This window comes from Pipra filicauda, unplaced genomic scaffold (genome assembly GCF_003945595.2).
Source record: "Pipra filicauda isolate LSUMZ 115617 unplaced genomic scaffold, ASM394559v2 scaffold24_size8852520_pilon, whole genome shotgun sequence".
In the NCBI taxonomy this organism is placed as follows: Eukaryota; Metazoa; Chordata; class Aves; order Passeriformes; family Pipridae; genus Pipra; species Pipra filicauda.
Genome location: NW_024104365.1, coordinates 8550265 through 8573627, shown reverse-complemented (window position 1 = coordinate 8573627; position 23363 = coordinate 8550265). Strand labels below are relative to the sequence as shown.

General features: G+C 48.0%; 1 protein-coding gene across 2 annotated transcripts in view; it reads left to right on the top strand.

Annotated features, from left to right (window-relative positions):
- The first annotated feature begins 716 nt into the window (after positions 1-716).
- The window catches only part of GATA4 (GATA binding protein 4), a 30550-nt gene continuing 7903 nt past the window's right edge, over positions 717-23363 (top strand). The window contains exons 1-2 of one of the 2 annotated variants that reach the window (XM_027742162.2): positions 717-1454; positions 20052-20218. In XM_027742162.2, coding sequence (XP_027597963.1) covers positions 929-1454; positions 20052-20218 — 693 coding nt within the window. In that variant the 5' untranslated portion in view covers positions 717-928. Of the gene's footprint in view, positions 1455-20048; positions 20219-23363 lie in introns of both variants that reach the window. The other variant, XM_027742156.2, reaches the window with a different exon arrangement.

The following is a 23363-nucleotide window of genomic DNA, read 5'->3' as shown; positions in this document are numbered from 1 at the left end:
GGAGTTTTGAGGGTGCTGCTGGGGGTCTGCTCCCCCTTTTGGGCAGCACTGATGGGGGTGCAGTGGGTAACACCCCCCCCTCTCCTTTAAGCCCCCCTCGTTCACACATGGTCGGGCTTTGGGGGGTGCGCACACGCGTGGGGCAGGCGCGGGGTGGGAGGATCGAGTCAGCCTTCCTCCTCCTCCTCCTCCTCCTCCTCCTTTTTCCCCCCTTTTCCCTAATTTAACTCCCCCCAAGCCCTCCTCAGCCGCCTCCCGCCGCCCACATCAAACGCCGGCCCCGGGGGCCATTAACAACTTAAAGCACCGATCGTACCTGCGGGACAAAGGTTTTTGCTCCAGGCCACAGGAGAGAGCATCGCTGTCTCTCACCTTCCCGGCTGTGAACCCCCTCCTTTCCCCTCCCCCCTCTTCTCTAACCTCCTTATCTCCCCGCCCCGGAGGGGTCCCGGCCCGGCCGCCGCCGCATCCCGCATCCCGGCAGCATCTCCCCGTGCTCCCCCGGGGGTGTTGGACGGGGGGGGGGGGGGGGAGGAGACTGACCGAGGGTTTTAAACAGCCCAGCCCCATGGTGGAGGGCGGGGGGGGGGGGCGGGAGGTGATGGATGGAGACCGGTGGTAGCAGCTAAATCCAGGCGGGAGCTAAATCTCCCCTCCGGAGGGACCTGGACTTCTTGCTTGGGGTCTGGAAGACGCGGCGGGGACCTGCTGAAGGTGGGGAAGGTGGGCGGTGGGGAAAGGGGGGTGGTGGAGGAAAATCGCATCGCTGGTGGTGTTTTGGTTTTGGCTGGAAGGCTGTGCCCACGCGAGACCGCTCCGGCCGCTGCTCACCTCGGGGGAAAGTGGAGCCGGGGGTTTTCCGCCCGCTCCCCATCGCTCTGGATCGCGGCCGGGGACCCGGCTGGGGTTTGGGGAGGCCCGTCGCGAGATGTACCAGAGTTTAGCCATGGCAGCGAACCCCGGCCCTCCGGCGTACGAGGGGGCAGGTGGCTTCATGCACAGCGCGGCCGCAGCGTCCCCGGTCTATGTGCCCACCACGAGAGTCACCTCCATGCTCCCCAGCCTGCCCTACCTCCAGAGCAGCGGCTCTTCCCAGCAAGGCAGCCCCGTCTCCAGCCACTCCATCTGGACTCAACCCGGAGCCGAAAGCGCCGCTTACAATCCCGGATCTTCTCACCCTCCCGTGTCACCTCGGTTCTCCTTCTCCACCAGCACCCCCATCCCGGCCACCTCTTCCCGGGAAGCGGCGGCGGCTTACAGCGGTTCCTTGAACCTTTCTGCTAATGGGAGGGAGCAGTACAGCAGGGGCTTCGGCAGCTCCTACTCCAGCCCCTACCCGGCCTATATGAGCCCCGAAATGGCCACGACCTGGACTTCCTCGCCCTTCGACAGCCCGATGCTGCACAACCTGCAGAGCCGAGGGACGCCCGCGGCCGCCCGGCACGCCAACATCGGTGAGCACAGAAGGGATTGGCACAGGGGAGGGAGGCTGTCACCCCCCTAGATTTTGGTGCACGTACCCCTCTGCGTGTAGATTCAGGATGGGCGAAGGGCAGGAGGGAGAAATTCGGGGTATTCGGGATGTCGCTGTCGGACCCGCCTCTCCGGCTTCAACCCCGCTGTGCTGCGGTTGCCCCCTCTGCACGCACATTTACTCTGAAAAACCATTTCCAAATATCCTCAAAGACTACAGCTGCCAAAAAAAAATTGATAAAATTTAAATAAAATTTAGGGTAGGCCCGAGGCAGCAAGGAATGATGTGACGAGCTCTGGCGCCAAGGCCCTGCTGGCTCCACAAATAGCTCCGAGGGGATTTGGGGGTTGCGATGGGGATGATCGTGGTCTCCAGGACCACAATATTCCATGGGCACGCAGATAGCCCCTCCCTGAGCTGGATTTAGGTGTAAAAGGGGGAAAGTTTGTTTGGAAAATCAAGAAATCAAAGTTTGGCCAGTGAATCCCAGATCTTTCCTTTGGGTTGTTTTACGTTCCATCCTTTTTAAAATTATTTTTGGGGAGTTTAGTCAGGCTGGAAAAAGGGAGATTGAAGGGAAATTTAGAGCTGTGGTGAGAGAGACAATGGAGAAGGAGAAAAAGAAATGCATCCACATTTATGATCCTGCTTTTTGGGGAACTCAGGCACATCAGAACAACCCAACCGTGTATTTCAGCGTCACTTTGGTCCTAAAAATCTCAGCCCTGATCTCTTGTGCTGCTCCCAGTCTTGGAACTTTTCATTTCATTATGCCTCTGGTTCCTACGACCAAAAATTGGTCCAAATGGCTTAAAATATTGTTTTTATTTTTTCCTGGGGTGGAAGAGGGATAAATGGACAGAGAAATGTGGGGCACAAATTCGCATTGCAGCTTCATAAACCCTTTTTTCCTTCCCGCCTTCTCTCAGTGAAGGTATTTCTGTCGGCTTCGGGGTCGGGGTTAACAAAGAAAATGACTCAAATTTGTCTGCAGATATTTTTTAAGATTGTGTTCTTAAGACTGAATTTTGGAGTGTGAGTTTTTCATCGTGTCTAGCAAGATTTGCATTATCTTTAGCATTATTTTAAGATGCTAAAAGATGGAAAGTTGGGCGCCGGTGAAGACTTGGCCTTGCCAAGGTCTTTTACTTTTCTTTGGGTGCTAAGAAATTGGTTAAGATGGGGAACAGATTAAGGATAAAATTTTATCCAGCCAGACAATGTTTTCGGGAAGCCATGAGAAGGTGGAAAGTAGAGAAAAGAAGCAAGACGAATTGAATAATCAAATATTAACTGAATATCAGTGAAGACATATGAATATTTGTATTTGACTGTGGTGCCATCTGTTCCTTGGGGAAAAAAAAATCACCTTTTTTTTGCGGTGGTCTCAAAAGACTCTTAATAAAAAATAAACTAAACCCGAAATAATATTAATGAAGAATTGCAGTTGAAAAATACCCGGCAGCTTTTAAAGTACCAGAGACTAAGCGTGGGGATTTGGGGGTTTCGAGCCCTGTGGTTTGCGTTGCAGGTCTGCATACTGGTGGCAAAAAGTGGGTTTTATCCAGGCTTTTAAATAGTACTGGGAAGGGCGGACGAGTTAAACCAGTCCAGAAAAGGGTTGTTAATGACGGAGAAAGGCGACGGGACTCCCCTTCATGGCCAGGTCCTGATTCGGGTGCCGGATTCACGGGATCGCCGAGGGCAGCGCGGCAGAATCCACGGGATTCATTAGCACGGGTCTGATTACGTCTCTGTCTGGAATATGGAAAAGCCCTTGGATTTTAAATCAAAGTGTTTGGGTTTTGATTAAAAAAAAAAATAAATAGAAACTTCCAGAGAGCTGGAAAGTTTTAAATCCAGGATTAAGATGGATTTTTGGAAGACAGCTCCTTGGGGAAGCAGGACCTGCCCCGTTCCCCCTTCTCCCCCGAGTCGGGACGCGATCGCTGCCGGGTCCCTCCTCGACGGCGGGGCGATGCTTTGCGCAGGCTGTGGGGATCGAGGGGGTTGTGTGAAGCGTGTAAAGGCTGGCTGGGTGTTCTGAGCTTGGAGAAGTGTTTTATTTTAATGATTTTAAGAGTAAAAAACCCTGAAGGTACTGAAAGATGTAGGGGGGCGGGGAACACCGTTGTGGATTGCACCCAGCACAGACCCACTTTAACACCACATCCGAGCCTGGTTCACCACCTGAGCAGTCCCTGCATGTGGAATCGACTCCTTCTTTGCCTTTCCTTAATTTTTTTCTCTGCACAATGAGGAATCTCAAGGTGGAAACGGAATCCTTCGCTCAAGGCTCTATTAAATCAAGTGATATTTGCAATAGTCTTGTTTTCTTTTCCCAAAGAACCACTTTTGGATAGTGCTAAATGCAGGGCATCTGCAAGGCCACTGAAATTTTAATTATTATAATTTTTTAATAATAAAGATCAAATCTAGGCATGCATAGCTGATTATGCAGACATGGATTCACAGTCTATGCAATTGGGCGTTACATTTTTTCCCCTTTTTATGTGTATATATATCCCAATAACAACAAAGAAACACGCAGGGGAAAGAAGTTTAGTGAAAATGTATTCGGAGAAAATAACACTAAAAGAAATACAAATCTTCTTTTTTTTTTTTTTTCCTAAGAAGAGGAATTTTGGCTTGGGTTGAAACATCATAAAGCACTGGGAAGGTTGGGTAGGTAAACTACAAGGGCCCATTGAAAAACTTCCCCTTGGTGTGAGTTCAAAATGCCAAATTTGGGCTTTTTAGGGTAAGTTTGGTGACTGATTTCATTACCCTGAAGAGCAGGATCAGACCATACGGTCGAGGCAGTGAACTTGCTCCAGGCATTGCCTGGGATGGAGTTACAGTGAATTCCCGACTTAATGAGGCATGAAAAGGACCTGCTGCAAAGTCCCCTCTCAAAAGACTTTCCTGCCAGCACCAAAAATCTCTCGAAATCTCTCCCAAAATAAGCCTGGATGGGCAATTTGCCTCTTGCCCCTTCTCCAGGCAGAGGGGAGCAGGGATGGAGGGAGGCACGGGCGTCTGAGCGCATCCAGCCCACGGCGATTTGCTGCCTCCTGGATGTTTCCAGACGGGGAATAGAGGGTCAGATTCCAGTTTGCCATCCCCACTCCCTTTAATTTTCCTTACAGCGGGGATTTTACTTTTGCTGTGGGCTCAGGAGGTTAGGAATAAATCGGGGCGGGGGGCTGTGGGCATTCCTGGTGGGTGCTTTTAGGGCTTTTTTTGGCTAAGTCGAAGTCAGGGCTCCTCAAACAGGCACCGCTGGAACACAGTAACAGCATCTGGGAAGATCAAAGCCTGGAGCAGACGCTGGGCTGGAAAATGCTGGTGGTGGGGGAGATATTGGGAAACAGATCTTAAGCTTTGCCATAGGGATGCTAAGAGATTTGTCCTGTCGCATCCCGGGGCCGGCATTCCCAGTGATTCATTGGCATTTGTTACAACCCTCTGCCCTACAAGCAGCCCCTGACCTTCCCCACTCACCGCAGAACACGGTGGTTTGTCCCTGTGGGGTGGTAGGCGATGAGGGGAGCCCAGAACCTCTCCTGTCCCTGCCCCAGGAGAGATGGGACCGTACGATGGAAGGATGGGGCTGTCGGATGGAGGGTTGAGACCGTGGGGTGGTGGGATGGGACTGTAGGATGGAAGGATGGGGCCACAGGACAGAGAGACGGGGCTGAAGAACGGCGGGAATGGCTGGAGGATGGCGAGATGGGGCTGTGGGACAGCAGGATGGGACCGTAGGACGTGTCTGCATTTTACAGGGGATCCTACATCCCCTATTTCGCAATCGGTTGCATTTCTCACCTCGGGGAAGGTTTGCCCAGGGCTTTGTTCCCATCTGTGGGTTTCAAGCCACCTCCTGCTCTCCTGCCTAATTTAATTGTCACTCGTCAGTCTGGGATTTGGGATGAAACCCACAGAATTAGGGTTTCTAATCTTTGAGCAAGTCCAAGCTCAAACAGGCAAATGTTTATTCCCCCTCAAATCCCCAAACAGTAGATTTTAAATTGCAAATAAAGTAGCAATAATAATAAAAATATCACCGTCATGGGCACTCTATCATCCTTATTAATAACTCAATTCCTTAATTAAAAATTGCACCCCATTACCAAATACCAGTGCATATGTTGCATAGAACATATGGTGTAGTATATAATATATTATAAATGGTCATCAATTTTTGTAGAGCAATAAAACTTAAGGTAGTGGAAAGTGGTGCTTAATCTAAGCCTTTATTAAGCCAGGATTAATTATTTTTCTCCTCCACACACCCCCTCATGTGCATTTCTTTATCCCTACAAGAATAACAGCAATATTTTTTTAAGAGCCTGTATTATACTCTCTCCATATTTTTTTTTGCCAGCAATTTAGGAAGAAAGAGGCAAAATCCTTGGAAACAGATGAGTATTTATCAGGCAGTGTTTCCCAAAGGAAACCAGCCCAAACCTGATGCCTCTGTATTCTTCTCATGATGGGAAAACCCTGGCTTTGAGGGCAGGGAGGAAGTCCCCAAAACTGGTTATCCCAAATGCAGAGGGGTATTTTGAACGTGCAAATTCTCTCACTCTAAAAATTTAAGGATAAATTAGAAAAAAAAAACACCAAAAAAGCACCAAACGGCAAATAAAATCCCAAACTGGGTGAAAAAGCGGCAGCACGGCGGGTTTTTGTGCCTGAAGGTCAGCAGCCTGTTGCTGCCGGGGGAGGATATGTGGAGGGGCTGCTAAAATAAGGTGGGAAAATGTGATTTGAAGGAAAATCCAATTTAAAAAAATTGATAGTGTTGTCCCAAACTCACAGAGACCTTGTTTCTCATCGGCACAGGGCTCTGCACTGAAAATTTTGCTCCTTGAGCCCCGTGGAGTGTTGTGAACACGGGAAAAAAGGGATGGAGAAATGGGATATTTGGGGATCTCCCCTTGCTTGGTGATGTTCCTGGGGGTACACAGGACAGAGAAAGGTGGGGGGATTCAGATCAACGTCTTGGGTCCCTCCAGGCTTTTGCAACCTAATTATAATGAGACTTAAAGAAGCTTCTGCTTCCCATTTGAGGTTCATCCCTGCCTGTGAAACCAGGTGGAAACCTACCCAGAGAGCTCATTGCATGGGCTTAAAGCAGTCAGTTTTGCTCATGCTGGGAGGGAAGAGGCAGAAATGCAGATTTTTTTGCTGGGACAACCATGCTGGCCCCAAATTCCAGGCACGTATTGTCCCCGAATAAGGTGATTACGCTGCCAAAACCTCTTGGTTGTAACAGCGAGGTTGGGTTGTTACAGGCACCACTCGATTTGGAGAGAGGAATGTGTGTAATTATGCCTGTAGGACTGCAAAAAAAGGGAGATTGGAATATTTGGAAATGCCAAACATTCACCTTGTCGATGGGTCTGAATTCGCGGTGCCGTCTGGCAGGAAGGCGTAAATACGCCTTTGGCAGGCGAATGTGAAACGCTGCTTAAATAACCAGGGAAATAGGTGAGAATATGCTCTTGCCTCTCAAATTTACTCTAATAATAGAAGAAAATTTCATTATAAGGTTGGATTGAGGTTTTTTTTAATCTGGTAGCCAAGAAAAAAGCGGTGGGTCCCCTTTGCAGGACAAAACCCTTCGCAGCGTGTCTACGCCTAACATCCCACGTTATAAAACATTAAAACCTCCCTGGCCTTTCCAAGTCTTCCCCACATCACTGGTCACGGTGACCCAAGCTGTAAATACATCTGTAATGACAAATTAAACCCAATTATCTGCCATGCCTGAGCAGTGAGGTCTTTCTGCACACGGGTGCGTGACAGCGCTTGAGAATAATTCGATCACCGTTGGCTGTGGCACGAGTGGTATTAAATTAAAGGCTCTTCTGAAAGGCCCTGAGTTTCTGCCATGCCGAGGGATGCCGTGCTCCTGCTCCAAAAATGTTGTGTGTTTTTCTTTACACTTTTCCAGGAACTCCTTGCTGCAGGGTATGCTGAGCTTGCAGCACTCCCCGTGCTGTTGCAGCCTTTCAAACACTTGCGGCACTCGGTGGTGATTTCTTTTTCAATATGATAAGTTTGAGCTGGATTTTCTCATCCCCCAAAAAAGCACAGGCTGGGTTTGCTTAGAAAGAAGAGCCGGGTAGAGATTTTCCAAGCTGGATGCAGATCTGACCCCGCCATCAGTGCTGAAATGTTTCAGCTTTCGGGTTTTGGCAAGGGGTGGGTTTTAAAGCCAAGTATGGGACAGTGTCAACGGGAAGCAAATATGTTATTTTCCTTTCCAAGAAATGCCCAGTGATTAATTTTTTTCTCAATTATTTGCTGGCACAGAGGGTTTTTTTATGCTTAATTAGGTGGATACCTAAATGTAGACTGAGTCCTTTGGCTGGGGGGAACAAAGTTGAGTCATTCCCATGTCTTTTCGCTGTTTTCTCTGTCTTTCTAAGGCCAAACCTGGTTTGCTTTGCCCAGGTTGCAGGACCAGCCCTCCCCCAAAAAACAGATTCTATATGGACAAAAAACCCTCAACCTCAAAAATACCCACATTCATTGCTTAGAGGTGAAACCATCCCTGTTTTAAAGCACAGGGAGGTTCACCAGGAGCTGGTGCAGGATCAGGCCCATGTAAAAAGATTCCTTAGGGAAGAAATGCAGCCCACTGCAAATTACATGGGAATTTACATGTTTTCTCGGGAAGATGAAGGCCCAAAATCCAGTGAGACCTCTCTTTTTTTTTTTTTTTCTGAAAAGTGGCCACTTGCTTTATATGTTGCAGCATAAAGGGATTTGTGATTTTTTAAAATTATTTTTAGAGACCCGTAAAGCTTGTGAGCTCTTTATCAGAGCCAGCTGAGCTTGCACCTCTCACACCAGCCTTGAGAGAGACTCAGAAATTCATTTTATTTGTGAAAGAGGAAAACAAAAAATCATGGAAAGTCAAGGAAAAATAAGTTTTCCAGCAGAGGTGGGGTGAGGGCAACCGGATGTGGGACACAGTCGGGCCAATCTCCCATCTCCACCAGGGGCTGGTACTGGATGCTTCTGAATCTGGGATAACAAAATCGCTGCCTGGAAATGTTTCCTCCTAATCCCTGGGAATTAAGTTGGTGTCTGCTGAGGGAGCATTTCAGGAGAGGTTCCGTGGTGGGGGACCTGCTCTTGCTCTTCTTCCCGAAGCTCAGCCCTTTTCCATTGGTTGGTGCTTCCGGCGACAGCGGGGTGGAATTACAGGGTGCTGGGATAGGGCTGGGAGCCTGTTGCCTCCAGGCTCTTCCGAAAGGTTAAAACCCAAGTCTGGGGGCAGAGATGGAGAAAGGGGGGAGAAGGATACCAGGCCGGTCCATCAGAGCAGGATTTTGCCAATTCTTCCTGGTTTTTCCACACTGCTTGCACAGAGCTCTCTAATATTTAAGCAAATTCCAGGTTGTCCTCTGACCTCGAGGGCCAGGGGGTTGTGTTGTCTCCTCTGGCTCTGCAAACATCTCCAGACAGTTCAGGAGACATCCCCCTCTTGCAAGATTCTCAGCTGCCTGTGTTTTGGAGAATCTCAATTTTCTTTCAAGCTCCAGGTTCCAGACTCATGTTATCATATGTCAGGTTCTGCTTTTGCAGAAAAGGAAGGAGCAACTTTTCTGGACAGGGGAGAGGATGGAAAACTCTGATTCCTTAATCTTAATGCTGAAATTCTAGAAGAGGCAAAAAAAAACCCCAACTAATATTTATTAGTTAAACTCCTACGAGTTTCCAAGCCAGGCTCTTGGGTCTGCAAGTCAGGGAGTCACCATTATTCAATATTCAGGGAGCCACCAGTGTTTAATATTCAGAGAACCACCACTATTCAATATTCAGGGAGCCACCATTATTCAATATTCAGGGTTTACAGTGCTGGAGCTGTAAAAAAATCAGTGAGGCTGTGAGCCCCAGACATCAGGACTCCTCTGAATGACGCTTGGCCCCAGATGTCTGAGATTATTTTGGGAAGAGAGTGCTGGCCCCAGGGGTTGGCTGCTCTGGGGACTGGTTGCTGGGAAGTTGGGACATGCCTCGGTGGCGTGGAGCATGAGAGGGGAAGCTGGTTTGGGAGGGGTGTCTCATCCTCATGCTCCCCTGGGCTGGGAGGATGCTCTGGGTCCCAGGCACGACTGAGGTTTTTATCCGGGGATTTCCCATGTTCAGTCCTTCCTTACTTCAATATGACAAATCAGTAGTGCTGTATCCTGACCGTCTGGGTGTGAAGATCTGTCCTGGAGGGTCTTTCCACCTCCCAGAACAAGTAGGACCACAAGCAGGAGGGTGAAATCCCCCCCATGCCCCCTCCCCTTTGCCTCCAGCCAGGGAAGGGTCTCACTCGGTCAGAGTGAACTGCCTGCCCTCCCCATCCACTTCTATTCCTAAACCCACATCCCAGTCAGACTCTGCCACCTCCCTTCACACAAAATCAATAACAACGGGTGAGCAGGTTAATTATAATCACAGAATAAACGCCACGGTCTCAAAGTTCACTCAACTCCAGCAGCATTTCGAAAATGAGCGGACGACGCCAAGAAACTTTCATTGATTCCTCCGGGGCAGGTGTGGGAGTTTGAACCTGTCCCCAGGCTGATCTTGATTTGAGACCTGCTCAATTTTCCTCCTTATCTCGACTCTCGCCTATCTTATAATGCCTGTTATTTTAGATAAAAAGTCCAATCAATTGAGTTAGAAAAACTGCAAGTTATATGTTGCCCTGATAAGTTCGGTACCTGCCGTTTTATTGGCCTGGGCTGTGAACTGACCTCTGCAGATGCTTTATTGTCCCTTCCTCCCGCCCCGCTCGGGGGCTGAGTTGACTTAACATCCAGAATAACTAATAAAAGAGGAAAAGAGAAGGGCCAGGGGTTAGACAAACTCACTGTCCCCTCTAATGGCATGAGCCATAGTAAACACCTTTTTTGTTTATCCCTGGCTGGCATCCCACAGGGAAGCCAAAATCTGGCCTGGCTTATGGTGGAGCTCCTCTGAGTGGGATTTATCAGTGTAACACCTCCAAACTGGAGGCAGAGTCTGTGACTAAATTAGTGAAATTAGAAGAAAACTGGGACTGGGGTTTGGATATGTCAATATTGGCCAGTGCCATCATTCTCAGTCATGGGCTGGACATGTGGAGCCCAGCATATCTCATATATTCCTACACATGGTATATACATGTTTTATGTTCATAAAATGGAGGCTTTTAATGTATCACATATGTTTTACATATACAAAGTGAGTTTTTAAAAATATATGTGTGTCTGTGTGGGTTATATTTGTGCACATATGTATAGATATAAATGCACACATGATTCTATATGTTCTATATCGTAATATAATAATAATAATTTTAATAGCAAAATCAGAGAGAATTGATTGGAGATGATTCTTATCTTGTTACAAAGGCATTCTTAAGGACATTCCTGATACCCTTGCCCTTGGAAGGGGGGTTGGAACTACAAGATTTTTAAGGTCCCTTCCAACCCAAACCATTCTGTGATTCTATGGCATGGTATATATATATATATATGTATACACACACACACATATAATAATAATAATACAATTGACTGTATTCCTACAAGAAGGACCTTGCCCATTTGACTTGGATAAATGTCTTTCCTTCTGATCTGCACCAGTCTGGGAAAAAAGCCACCCCAACCTTTGAGTTTCTGGAGTTGCAGAAATGCGGGTCGGAAGATCTCTAGTCCAGTCTCCTGTTTGAAGCAGGACAACCACCAGCAGTGGCTGAGGGCAGTGGTGATTTCATGTGGATGAGGCTTGGGAATGCCCAGGGATGGACACTACTCCAACTCCTAAAGAAAAACCAAACAGACCACGCTCTTCAGTCACTGGTGGTTTTTGGGGTTGTCCTGTGCAGGGTCAGGAGTTGGACTTGATGATCCCTCTGGGTCCCTTCCAACTCAGGATGTTCTTTGACTCTGTATCAGGGCTCCTGACACAGTCCAAACACAGACCACCTCAGCCTGACCCCAGCATCTCCTGGTGCAGCTCCTGGGGAGCAGTTTGGATGTGACCACTGCAGATTGGGGTCTCAGAACATCTGAACATGGTCGGACTCTGTTGGCTGGGCTTAGGGTGAGAGTTCACTGGTTACCCGGTAACTGGTCCAGGTTCACCAGTTACCCTGCAGCCATAAGGCCAATTCCCATGGCTCAGCCACAGAATAGCAGCTTGGCATGACTCCACAGCACACCTGCTTGTGGTCCCCTGTGGGTTCACCATGTACAGATGCATGTCAGCCGTGATCCTTTACATGTGCTTGACTTGGGAACAGCTGCCCAGGTGGGATCATGGCATTGCAGATTCCAAGTTTTTCTGATCTTCTACATTTTTTCCCCACTGTCCCTTCCCTGAGGTCATCAAAGAAGAGTCTCTTGTCGGACAAGTCCATTTGGAGATGGGCCATATTTCAAGGAGGATAACACTGAGGCTGTTTTTCCCTAGTCAAAAGAGAGAAAGACCATTTCCAGATGCCTTCTGCCAAGCAGACCCCAGGCTGTGGATGGCCCCATCCTGCCCATTCCCTGAGTTCTCTGTGCTAATCTGAGATTTGTTAAAAAATATTTGGACAGTCGATAAGCAGAGGAATCTCCTGTTTAACAGAAGAGCCCCAGATATTTACAAGTGTAAGAATTGTAAGTACAAGTAAGGAAGGGGAGGTCACCTTGGTGGGTGGGATCAGGCCTGAATCCCAGCAGAAGGAAAAAGACCTTGGAGTTCACTCAGGCACAGCCTGACAGTCAGCAGAAGTTGCTGTTGGACACCAGGTTGCTATCAAAGGGGTGGCCATGTTCCAACCAAAAGACCCTGCATCCTTGGGGATGTCTGCATTCCTGTCCCCTGTAGAGCAGGTTGTGCACCTTTGGGATGTGGAACATGGTACGTCAGTGTGGAGGTCGACTGTCCCTCCACTCAGCACTGGTACAACCATTGGTATTGGTGGTTTGGGGTCTGGTGGTTCTGGTGTGCTGGAGAGGTGTGAGTGCTTTTCCGAGCAACCAGGTTGGCCAGTCCCCAAGGACCATCTCCTGCCCCTTCCCACAAACAGTTTGTTTAGGCATGATTTAGAGGTATCCAGGCTGTTTCCACCCACCCTTCTTCCATCCATTTCTTGCCTCCACACTTATGACTGTGGCCTTTGAAAGCTGTCCTCTTGCCTCCCTACAGTTTTGCTCCTTCTCAAAGGGGAAGAACATTGCCACAAAGAGATGAAAAGCGTTGTTCAAGGGAATCTTTTTGCAGAGCCAAGACTGAACTCAAAGCCAGACCCAGAATTTGACCAACTGTGTCCCTCTTGCACATGATCTCAGCTGGTCCTTTGGCTGCTTCTACCTCCACTGTCCTTCAAATCGGAGAAAACATATCCATAAAGGAAAGGAGTATTCCTGGCTGCTGGCAATGGTGTGTGCCACAGACCTTGGCTTGCCTCAGGCAGAGGAGGGAACGTTGCAGAGGAGGGACACAATGTTCCCTTTGCCTTGACAGGAAACATTTGGCCTGGGAAGGATTGCACAGGAACAGTCTCTCCGTGGTGTTTCACGAGGCGAGGGAAAACCAGCTTCCTTTGCCTTTTAGAAAGCCAGACTGGAAGTTGAATGTTTCATCAGCAATCAGTAGGGTCTTTATGTTTTCAGAGGAAAACTGTTGGGTCCAGGCAGCCAACTGAGTACACAACCATTTTCTCCACCATAGACGTGTGAGATAAACCCTAAACCTTTCTGGGACAGCACCAAGCCATTTCTGTGCAGCTGCACAATGGTGCTTTTTGCTTGAAACCATATTTCTGGCTAAGTCTGGGGAATTTACCTGTTTCTCCACTTCCTGCAGATCATCAATCACACAAGTGATGCCTTCTGTTAATCCAGAGCAGGGGAGAGTAGGGAGTCACATTCCACCAGCACCCAGCCCAGTGATGGGCACTACTCAGACAGGTGCTGTTCTGCTCTCCCTACATCTGGGTCCACTAGTCTCTAAAATAGTGGGGCCTTGGATGAATCTCTCCCAAATTCTGTCAGAGGGGAAACAGGCAGAGAAGAGGGAGGTGGCAAAAAAGCCAATGGGCAGAACCTGTTTTTACAGAAACACGCTCAACTCCATTAGCTCCATTCTCAGCTTTCTGATGCCAGCCTGTGTGCTGAGCTGATGACGTCCCCATGGACAAAGGACAGCTTTCCTTTGGCTCCCCCATACATAAATTTGGGCTTTTTTATTTACAGTCACTCCCTGCCCTTCTACTTTTCCTTATCCTTGTTTTGCTGTTACCTTCCTTTCCAGTTCAGCCCTTCTCCACCATGGTCTTGGACCGAGTAGCACTTTTAACTGCTGTGATCTGACCAGAAACATTTTGGTGGTTGTTTTCCCCTTGAAACTTTGGCTTCTGGAATTGTGCAATTTATGGGAACATTCCAAAAAAATAGAAGATATGACTTTGAGCTCCACTACCTGCAGCAAAACACCGATTAAAAGGAGCCTGAAAGGCTTATAGTGTAGGAATGGTTTCCATACCATCACTTTTTAATGGAAACAATCTTGGGATTTGGGACAAAGCAGCTGGGAATACTGAATCCTTTTCCCCCTTGCCATGCTGTTGTGGCTGTCCCCTGAAGCAGAAGGTGAGGGTGTCTTGGATGGAATTCCAGTGTGTCCACGTCCTTTGCCTCAGCTGCGAGTGCCCCGAGAGTCCATTTGGAATTTGTGTATACACAGGATCGTGGCTCTCACCTCTTATCATAACAAATTGTTTTAGGAAACTGCTTCTCTGCTGGGAAAACTGCTCTCAGGGTCTGTTTAGAGCCTGTAAGTGGCCTGACTGTGTTTGAAGGACAGCTTCTCCTTTGTTGAGTTGCTTCACTGGGTTGAGAAGACACTTCTGCAGGGGGAAATGTTGATATCAAATATCTCTCCAGCTGTAAACAAAACTCCAGTGCTGTATTAATGGAAGTCTCTTTCCATTCCTCTTCACCCAGAGGGGTGAAGGCAGGAGGGGGCTGGAGGGAAGCAGAAGGTAGACAAACTCATTGTTTCTCATGTGGGAGGATCTGACCCAAACCAGTGTAGGGAGGGCTCTTTGTCCCCTTCCAAAGGCTGGTTTGGGAATAGAAACTTATGAACTGGGTGCTGGCTCTGAGCTGAAGGATTCAAAGTCCTTCCTTTTTCTGTTTTTATTTCTTTGGGTCCTGATCCATCAGTTTCATGTGTTCAAGATGATCCCTTCATTGCTAATAGATTTCTCTGTAGAGTCATGGAATCCCAGAACAGTTTGGGTCGGAAGGGACCTTGAAGATCACCTTGTTCCAACCCCCCCATACCTTCCACTAGACCAGGTTACTCCAAGCACCATCCAACTCAGTCTTAAACACTTTTAGAGGTGGATTGTTTAAAAAAAGCCCAAAGATCTTGACCTAGGAGTGGACATAGTGTCAGGTTGGCAGAGTTGGGGTTTTCAGAGATGGTGGAAAGGCCCAGAGAAGGCGCTTCAAGCCTATCTCTAGACTCAAGCCCTGGACAAGCTCCCTCTGATCCCCAGCTGACTTGTTGCAAGAGGATATCTGGTTTTCCTGACTGGGAAGGCAAAAGTCCTCAGGCTTTGGGTGAGCCATGTCCTCGATCAGAGATGCTGTCATGACCTTCCTATGCTAGGAAAAGTGCCTGTAGGGGTGGGCTGGCTGTGCTCAGATCTGCTCTGTCGTTGATCCCAGCATTGTCTCTAAAGGTTGATCCCTTCGGACCTGAAGGCGGATATGAAGGACCCCTCCCAATGATTAAGAGTCATGAAGGACCATATCCAAGAATTCTTTTTCCCTACAAGACCCCAGCACCCCACTTAGGAGTTGCTCCTGGCTCCCTGGGGACTGAATGTCCCATTGTGGAAAGTATTTCTGACATGAGTGTGCTCAAGGCCTCACCCAAGATTAGGAGGCTGTTGTGCAACACACAAGTGACATTTCCTGCCCTGGAGACCTTGCAGTGCCCATAAACCGTAGGTGTGAGGGGAAAAAATCTCCTTTGACAGAGCAAGATGATGACCAGGATAGGGATGGGACTCAATCTGTCCTCTCCGCTGGTCATTCAGAGACATTTCATGATCTGCTTTCACGTGACAAGCTCCTTCATTGACTAAAGGCAGGGTTTTATGAAGAATTAAGTAGAGGGCCATCAGCATTAGTCAACACCAGGAGCCTAACCCATAAAATGATCCAAAGACTGATATTATACAAGATAAGGCCTCTACAAAGGCACGTGGGGGAGTTCAAAGAGGAAGATGAGGCCACTCAGCAAACACAAGGCTACTCCAGCCATGAGCTGGCGTCCTTCTCAGCCTGATCAGCAAACCTTATCCTTCCCCCAATCCTGTCCCACTGCTGGCCATACCTGGCTTTGGGAGAGGGAGTAAATCTTTCCAGCAGAAAGGCTGTTACAGAGGTCACCGGATGGACCCATAAATCTCCATTATCAGGCAGCGGCTCCTGTGCCACGGGACGGAAATTATTGCCCTGAGTGTGACTGGGGGAGCCTTTCCTTCCCCTCTCATTGTTCAGGGCCCTCTGGGAGCCACTTGGGCAATTTGCTGCCTGAATAAACGTTTCCTTTCCCGGCTGCTAAGTACAAGGAATAAGTGTCAGGAGATCTCATAATGCCAGGATTTAGAGCTCCAGTCCCGAGACAGAAGCCAAGAAAACACTTTGCTGCTTTTTCCTGGGGAGTCTCCCTAATCCCCATTATTAATAACAGTGACAAATTAAACAATTAGTGCACTTGAAGCCCAGTGACCTCCATGCCCAATATAGCTCGGACTGATGGTGCATCCTGGTTCCTGTGGGCTTGGAGCCCTGGGAACATTTGGGTTTCCTAGGTCTTGGACACCCACTCACAACAAACCACGTGGGCTGTGGGTCTTCAGGTGATATCTTCTCATTATTTTGGAGACCCTCAGGTTTTTGAGAGCAGGTGTGGTTGGAAGGACAGTTCAGAAAGCTCCCCTTGAAAACTTCATCCCTAAATTTAGTGATGCCATGAAATCATATATATATATATATATATAATTTCTTTGAGAAAGAAATCCAGTCCCTTGTCTTACTTCTTTGGGGCCCAAACATTCTTTGTTAATTAAAGGACATGCACTAAGCCCATGCCATCTTCTCTAAGCCAATATCCAGCAGTGTCCAAGATGTTTCCTTTGCCATCTTCAAGTTCGCTTTGGAGCAGGTGAGGATATTTTTCCTCCAGGTGGTATCTCTGGAGGTCAAGGAGCTCTGAGAGGGCTCCAGGAATGTTTTTAATGAGGTTGCACTCCGTGGATGTCATCTTCTGACTCAGCACAGGGTGGTGCACGTAGGGGACGCACCCATCTGATATGGCCCCGTGATTAGGGAGAGCCACCCATCCCGTGGAGCCTCCGTGTGCCCTGGGAACAAAGTCTGTGCCTTCCCCGTCTGATTCCTGTTTAAGAACATTCCCAAGGATCACCTGTGTCTGCAGCTGAGAGGGAAAATCGCACAAATATTTATTATTATTATTATTATTATTATTATTATTATTACTACTACTATTATTATTATTATTATTATTATTATTATTGGAAGACGATGACTTCTAGAAAATTAAACCAGTGAAAGTCTGGATGGGAATCTGAGTAATCTGGTCTAGTGAGCAATTTGCCCATGGGAGGGGGTTGGAAGGAGATGATATTTAAAGTCTCTTCCAAACCAAAACTTTCTGTGATTTTACATTTCTATGATTCTATGAAAGTCCCTCGGGAGAGAAGTTCCAGTTCAATTCCCACATAAACTGAAAAAAAAAAAACGAAATCAAAACCAAACCCACCAAAGAAAAAGGGAAGAATACAGCTCAGACAAATACAGATTGGAAAGGAGAGCAAGTCTCAAGACTGGTTTGTACTGGTGTTTTGGATGTCTGATGACAACTACCAGTGAAAATAATGTGGGTAAATTAGCTGGTGCCACACAAACTCTTGGGAAATAACACTCAGCAGCAGATTTGATTATTTTCAGAAAACAAGAGACTCACACTTTGCCTGGTTTCTACTCCACATCCTCTTCTTTTTTTCCTAAAAACAGAAATATGCCCATACTTGACATTTCTTCATATCAAAATCATTTTCAGAGACCTTCTTATTGAAGAGCTAGTCCAATTCTTAGCATTTCTGAGAGACATGAGGGATTTCCTCCTTTTTATTTGATTAAAAACTTCCATATTTTGTTTTTCTGGTAGAGAAATGTCCAGGAAAGATTGTATTTTGTAGTTAGTCACAGACACAACTCAAATCACTCAAGTTTCAACTGTTACCTTTTGATTAGCTCTGCTCTGCTAAATTCTCCCTGGATTATGTCCACAGCTCTGTACTGAATTACTTTCAAAGAAGAAGCGATTTTTCTCACAGGACAAAAATTACTGTGAAAATAATTTGCCTTTTTCTTTGGAAAACGATAATCAAAAACCTCGACAACTTCTAAGATGAAAAAAAAAAGTGAAATGTTTTCCTTTCTTGAGATTTTTCAAGGAAATGAGTTCTTTCCTGACCAGCTGTTCCAATCCCTTCTCTTTTCAAAGGGAATTTATTTGATCTAGATTTTGGCTGTAACTCAATTGCCATTTTAAAGGGGAAAGTGAGGCATTATGGTTGTGGTATCACTGAATCCATGTGGATAAAAATCACCTGGAGGGATTCCCATCTCTTTGAAACCACCAGAATTGCTCGAGTAATTTTCCTAAGCTGCTAAGAAGATATTGGATTCCTGCTTTTCTGGCTCCAGAGCCCCTTGGATACACTCATGTACTGCTTTCTACCATTTCCTCATGGGCACATGGTGTAACCTCTCAGAATTTTTAGCCTGATTTTCTAGGGAGAATCAGGCTCCTGTAAATCTTTTTTTATGGATCTCTGTTTACTGGCGCCACTTCATTATTTTTTTAATCCTTTGGCTCCTCCATGGTTATGCAGTTTCCTGCAGATTTTCCAAAAATAGTCGGAGTAAAAGAGAAAATAAGGCTGATGTCTGAACATAACCCCTGCTGGATATCAGAGAATCCACTTGGGGTTGAGACACAGCTTGGCAAGAAGCCAAATTTTTTCGGTTTACTCCTTGGGGACCTATTGTCTTCCAGCAGGAAGCTGAGATACTCATATAACAAGCAGGTGGACAAGCACAAAATACAGTGATGTTCTTGGCTTCTTGAAGGCTTTGTAGGGAAGGGTTACCTGACTTGTGTCTTTCCAAATGATGGTGCAGTCGAGGTGTGTTGTGCTGACCTCTGCATCGCCTTGCAGATGACCTGGACCTCCCACAGTCAGAGGGATTGGACTGGCCCAGCCCACGGCGGTTCATAGAATCCCAGGACGGTTTAGGATGGAAGGGAACTTAAAGATCATCTCCTTCCAAACCCTATGCCATGAGCAGGGACACCTTCCACTATCCCAGGTTGCTCCAAGCCCCATCCAACCTGGCCTTGGACACTTCCAGGGATGGGGCAGCCACAGCTTCTCTGGGCAACCTGTGCCAGGGCCTCCCCACCCTCACAGGGAAGGATTTTTTCTTAACATCCAATCCAACCCCGCTTTCTGTCAGAGTGAAGACATTCCCCCTTGTCCTGTCACTCCAGGCCCAATTGTCCCCGCTCTCATATCACATCTGCAGCTGAGCCTGGTGCAGGATGAACCAGGAAGGTGAATGCACCAAGCCCTGGATAGTGACATCAAGCACGATGGAGATTTCCATCAAAAGCTGAGCCTCTGACACATATTAATGCCCAATGATGCCTCTTATCTGTCAGCCTGAGCTGGGGTTAGAATCACAGAATCATAGAATATTTTTGGTTGGAAGGAATCTTAAAGATCATCTTGTTTCAACCCCCTGCCATGGGCAGGGAACCTTCATGTTGCACATGTGGATTTGTGTAGCTCAGGAGATGCTTCTCTTGCAGAGAACAGATGTTCATGCACATGAACATCTCTTCCCTTGTCTCTCTGCAGCCCTTCCCCTTGGGGAAGGGCTGGGAGGGAGTTGGGATGGGCTGGGTGAGGAGCATTTCCATGGGGGAGCAGAGCACACGGTACAGCTTTCCTGCCCCACTGAGACGCTCTGGCAGCTCTTTGATGTCGGAGCAGTTCTGCTCTGTGGGTCCAGGCCTGTGTTTATCCATGGTCACAGGAATTCGTCTGGATTGTAAACACGGCCGTTTGCCTGTCCCAATCTGTTTGCCCTGGCTATGTCCAGTCCTGAAAATTGGATAACGTCAGAGCAGAAGGGAAGGTTTCTATTTCTGTCTCCTGGTATCCGTGTCCCAGCACATCCCTGCTGCCACTGAAGTCCTGCAGCCAACACTGTATGGCAGGGAAAGGAGTGCCTCTTCCCAATAACCCTGGGGGCTTCCTTGGGAAAGGAAGAGCTGTTTCTTGCAACCTACAAAACCTGAATGTTTTGTGATTTTTTAAAATGTTCTTTCTGGGCTAAGCTGAGAACCAGAGCAGTAATTAAATGTATGGCCATGTAATTAACCAAGTGTTTTCCCTTCTCTCCCGCCATGGCAGCAGAATTCTTTGACGATTATTCCGAGGGGCGAGAATGTGTCAACTGTGGGGCCATGTCCACCCCGCTCTGGAGGAGGGATGGCACAGGGCACTACCTCTGCAACGCCTGCGGGCTCTACCACAAGATGAACGGCATCAACCGGCCCCTGTTCAAACCCCAGAGGAGGCTGGTAAGTCCCGATCACACAACGCGTGTGGGGTGAGGATGAGGCACAGACCCGGGCTAGCTGGAGGTGACAGCGATGTTTCAACTCCTTGGGTCCCTATCTGCCCAGCTTAGGTGGTTTTGGTCCAGATTTCCAAAATAAGTCAGATTTTCTCGTGCTTGTGACACTCCAAGGCCTTGTGCTGTCCAGACCAGTTCTCCAGGCACTCAGGCCAGGCAGTGCAAGGGGCTCTAGGACAAAGAGCAGTACTTTGGTGTTGATTTAGCAACAGCCACTCTTTGTTGTAGTATCCCTCTTACCCCTAGGGTCCTTATTGCCTGGTCACTGCTGGATGACCCCTCTCACTTCCTGGTGACTGGACACCTTTTCTGGATACCCTGCTCCTGGCTCCATTGGTTGAGCTGAAACAGAGCTTGAGGGGCAGGTCAGGGTATCCCAAAATCTGTGGAGTCAGGGTGGGGTATGCATGAGGAACCTGGGGGACAGAAAGGTTCATCCTGGAGAAGAAAAGGCTTTGGGGTGACCTAACTGTGGCCTTCCAGCACCTGAAGAGAGCCTACAAGGAAAATGGAGAGAGACCTTTTACAAAGACATGGAGTGACAGGACAAGGGGGAATGGCTTCACACTGACACAGTAGATTTAGGTTAGATATTAGGGAAAAATTCTTGACTGTGAGGGTGGTGAGGCCCTGGCACAGGTTGCCCAGAGAAGCTGTGGCTGCCCCATCCCTGGAAGTGTCCAAGGCCAGGTTGGACAGGGCTTGGAACAACCTGGTGTAGTGGAAGGTGTCCCTGCCCATGGCAGGGGGTTGGAACAAGACGAGCTTTTAAGGGCCCTTCCAACTCAAACTATTCTGGGATTTTATGAGCTTGACATTGATATCCCATCTGTCCCTGCCCATTTTGGTGAGGGACCTTTGGGAAGGTCTCTGCGTCCTCAGGGACGCGAATACATCACAACCTCAGGCAGAAAGGAGCCACTAAGGCACCCCCGAGAGCCTGTTTTCCCAATCCTTGTCTTCCACGAGGCTCCATCACCAACCTGCCCCGCCCTTTGCGTCGCTCAGACCTGTCTGTGCCCAAACCCGGCCGTCCCCTGCAAGAGTCAAAAATGCCACCGGCAGCTCGAGCGCTGCCACCAACCACAGACGCCCAGCGCCCTCTTGTGAAAACCCCTTCGAGAGACTGCACCGACCGATCCAGGCAGGATTTCGCCTTGGCACCCAGGACCTTTCCTGGCCTACAGATTATCTGTATAGTCAGGAATGGCCCATTGGGTATCAGGGTTGGTCCTTTACAGCAATGGATCTCTGCACAGTCTCGGGATAAGGCTTGGGAAACTCCATAAGAAATATAAATCCATGAGTTGTGCAGATCCTTATGCGCACTTTTGTCACTTGGCTGGGCAGTTGGCAATCTGGAAATCTTGCAAAAGTGGACAAATTTCTGCTTTTTCCTCTAGAATAGAATTTCCATGGAGAAAAGGAGGATGCAACACAGGGGTGTGGTGAAAGTAATGCCAGCTGATCTGCCTAAATAAATATATTCAGTGCAAGTGACTTGGTTTAATCTGTGACTGTGTAATCCAGTTTTTTTTGGAGACTGAGATATTCCAGAGAGCCCTACTGGGGGAGATCTTTGCCTTTGCTGCAAGCTCTCTCTTAAGCTCTCACTCCACTTATGATCAAAGCTAAAACATGGTGAGATTACAACTAAAGTTTGGTTTCTATGCACCAAAGGGGTTTCCAGCTTTCAAAGTCTTAAGAAGTACTCTGAGTTTCAATTTTTTCTTGTGCTACAGCTGTAGATGAACTGATCCTATTTAATAATGAGGGAAAAGACATGGAGAGAAAGCTGTGGCAAAGATCACCGAGGAAATTCCTGGTAGCTGCCAGGTCCTCATCTCCCAAGCTTTCACCCTATTACACAGATGCCAGCTGTGCTGTTCAGGGCTGCAGAGCTGGCTAGATGTCCAAGACCACCAGATTTCCTCCCTGTAGGCTCCTCTTCACGAGAACAGACATTATCACACAGCTCTCATCCTTCTGTTCAGTCCCAAATTTATCAGCAAGCAAAGAGGGAATTTGACCCCTGCCCATTCAGACTTTATCCTCAGCCTCTAAGAGCTGAGCTTTGAAGGACGCTGGGAGGAGTCAGGCAGGTGTGGAACACGTGGTTTTTTCTTCTTCCACCTCCCACTCAGCTTCCAAGCTCAAAACTTGTATTTTTTATGTTTTCAAGCCCATTGCTTTCTCCTGTGGCCTTTTAAGCTAAACCAGTTCACCCAGAAAGGGAACTTCAGAAGGCCTGTTCCCTTCACATTAGAGGGGATTCCTATCCATTATCCCATCGACTTTTAGGAAGACAATGCTGCTGGAAGCTCTCTTTTTCTTATCTTCCTCTCAAGCCACATGAGTCACATCACATAAAGCCAGAACGGAGTATGTAACATTCATGGTATTGAAAACATCCTTTTGGGATGCCTGGAAAGCGAAGGGTTTGTAAGTCTGAAAGGGTGGGACAGTCTGAGATCCAGATACATTAGTGTGTGTAGAGGTGTAGAGGGTCTCCAAGCTGCTACTAGATCTGCTGGCAGTCTGGGCCTCTGTTCAGGTGATGTGTGATTCTGGAGAAAAGGAGGCTCAGGGGGGACCTTCTCACTCTCTGCAGCTCCTGACCGGAGGGTGGAGCCAGGGGGGGTCCGGCTCTGCTCCCAAGGGACAGGACAAGAGGAAATGGCTTCAAGCTGTGCCAGGAGAGGTTCAGGCTAGGCATCAGTAAGAATTTCCTCACTGAAAAGGTGGTCAAGCATTGAAAGGGGCTGCCCAGGGAGGTGGTGGAGTCCCCATCCCTGGAGGTGTTCAAGAAACTACTGGACATGACACTCAGTGCTCTGGTTTTGTTGACAAGGTGAGGATCAAAGGTTGTACTTGATGATCTTGGAGGTCTTTTCCAACCTAAATGATTCTATTTTATGTCTCTGGCACCATCTGAGATGTGCCAGGACAGCTGAGACATCCTGGCAGGCATGAGGCAGTGGAAAGGCAGTGGAGCAGAAGCCAAAAGGCGAGAGAGGCAGCAAAAGGCAGTTGTGTCACCCACTGCAAAAGACAAGAAAGAGGAAAAAACAGAGAAATAAGAGAGGCAA